Raw genomic sequence first — 851 nt, 5'->3', positions numbered from 1 at the left:
TTTTTTGCCGCTAAAACAAAATATTTACCATACTTTAAAATTACTGGATAGTTGCAGAATCAAAATCGGTTTCATCCCTTACTAGAAAATATTTAACGTATACACACCAACATTTTTGAAGAAATATTTATTGTATTTACATTATTCATTCATGCTGGTTTCACTGTAGCTTATTTTTTCATAAATTTTGGTGTGAGGAGAATTTGACTTAGCCCTTATGAAATTATATTTTACAATAAACGGATCAAAATGTCCCCAAGAAAAAACGGATCAAAAAGTACCCAGGGGATCAAAATGACCCCTGGGACAATTTGATCCGGTGGGGACATTTTGATCCACTCATAAAATTACATTTTTGATAAAACGGATCAAAATGTCCCTAAGAAAAAACGGATCAAAAAGTCTCCAGCGGATCAAAATGTCCCCTGAGGACAATTTGATCCGCTGGGGACTTTTTGATCCTCTTAGGGACATTTTGATCCGCGGATCAAAATGTCCCCGGATCAAAATGTCACCTTACCGTTTATACTTTATAGGGTATTTCCATTTAAGTTAGATTCGAATGATATACATTTTTAACAATTCACGGTAAATGAAAACGAAATAGACTGAAATAGTGAAATATTATAAAATTAAAAACGAAATAAATGAACTTTACTTACTCCTTAAAATGAAAAATTAATTCGTTAATTTCATGTTAATTAAAATTAAATTTAGTAAAATAATAGTTAAGTTAACGAAAAGCCAAAAGTAACTAGTTATGTTAAAAAGTTTAAATTAAATTAACTTTTTAACTTAACTATAACTTTTTAACTCGTTAATGCCTAGACTTGCGATTTTCACAGTAGAAA

The 851-nt window shown here is 30.0% G+C and overlaps 1 protein-coding gene across 1 annotated transcript in view; it reads left to right on the top strand.

Moving 5' to 3' along the window:
* Positions 1 to 418: 418 nt before the first annotated feature.
* LOC115034130 (angiopoietin-1 receptor-like) overlaps positions 419 to 851 on the top strand; it is a 9,206-nt gene continuing 8,773 nt past the window's right edge. Inside the window, exon 1 of the mRNA XM_029489909.1 lies at positions 419 to 551. Coding sequence (XP_029345769.1) covers positions 419 to 551 — 133 coding nt within the window. The remainder of the gene's footprint in view (positions 552 to 851) is intronic.

Source organism: Acyrthosiphon pisum, chromosome A2 (assembly GCF_005508785.2).
Source record: "Acyrthosiphon pisum isolate AL4f chromosome A2, pea_aphid_22Mar2018_4r6ur, whole genome shotgun sequence".
Lineage (NCBI taxonomy): Eukaryota > Metazoa > Arthropoda > Insecta > Hemiptera > Aphididae > Acyrthosiphon > Acyrthosiphon pisum.
Note: the sequence above shows the minus strand (reverse complement) of the source record. Positions and strands in the feature narration are given on the sequence as shown.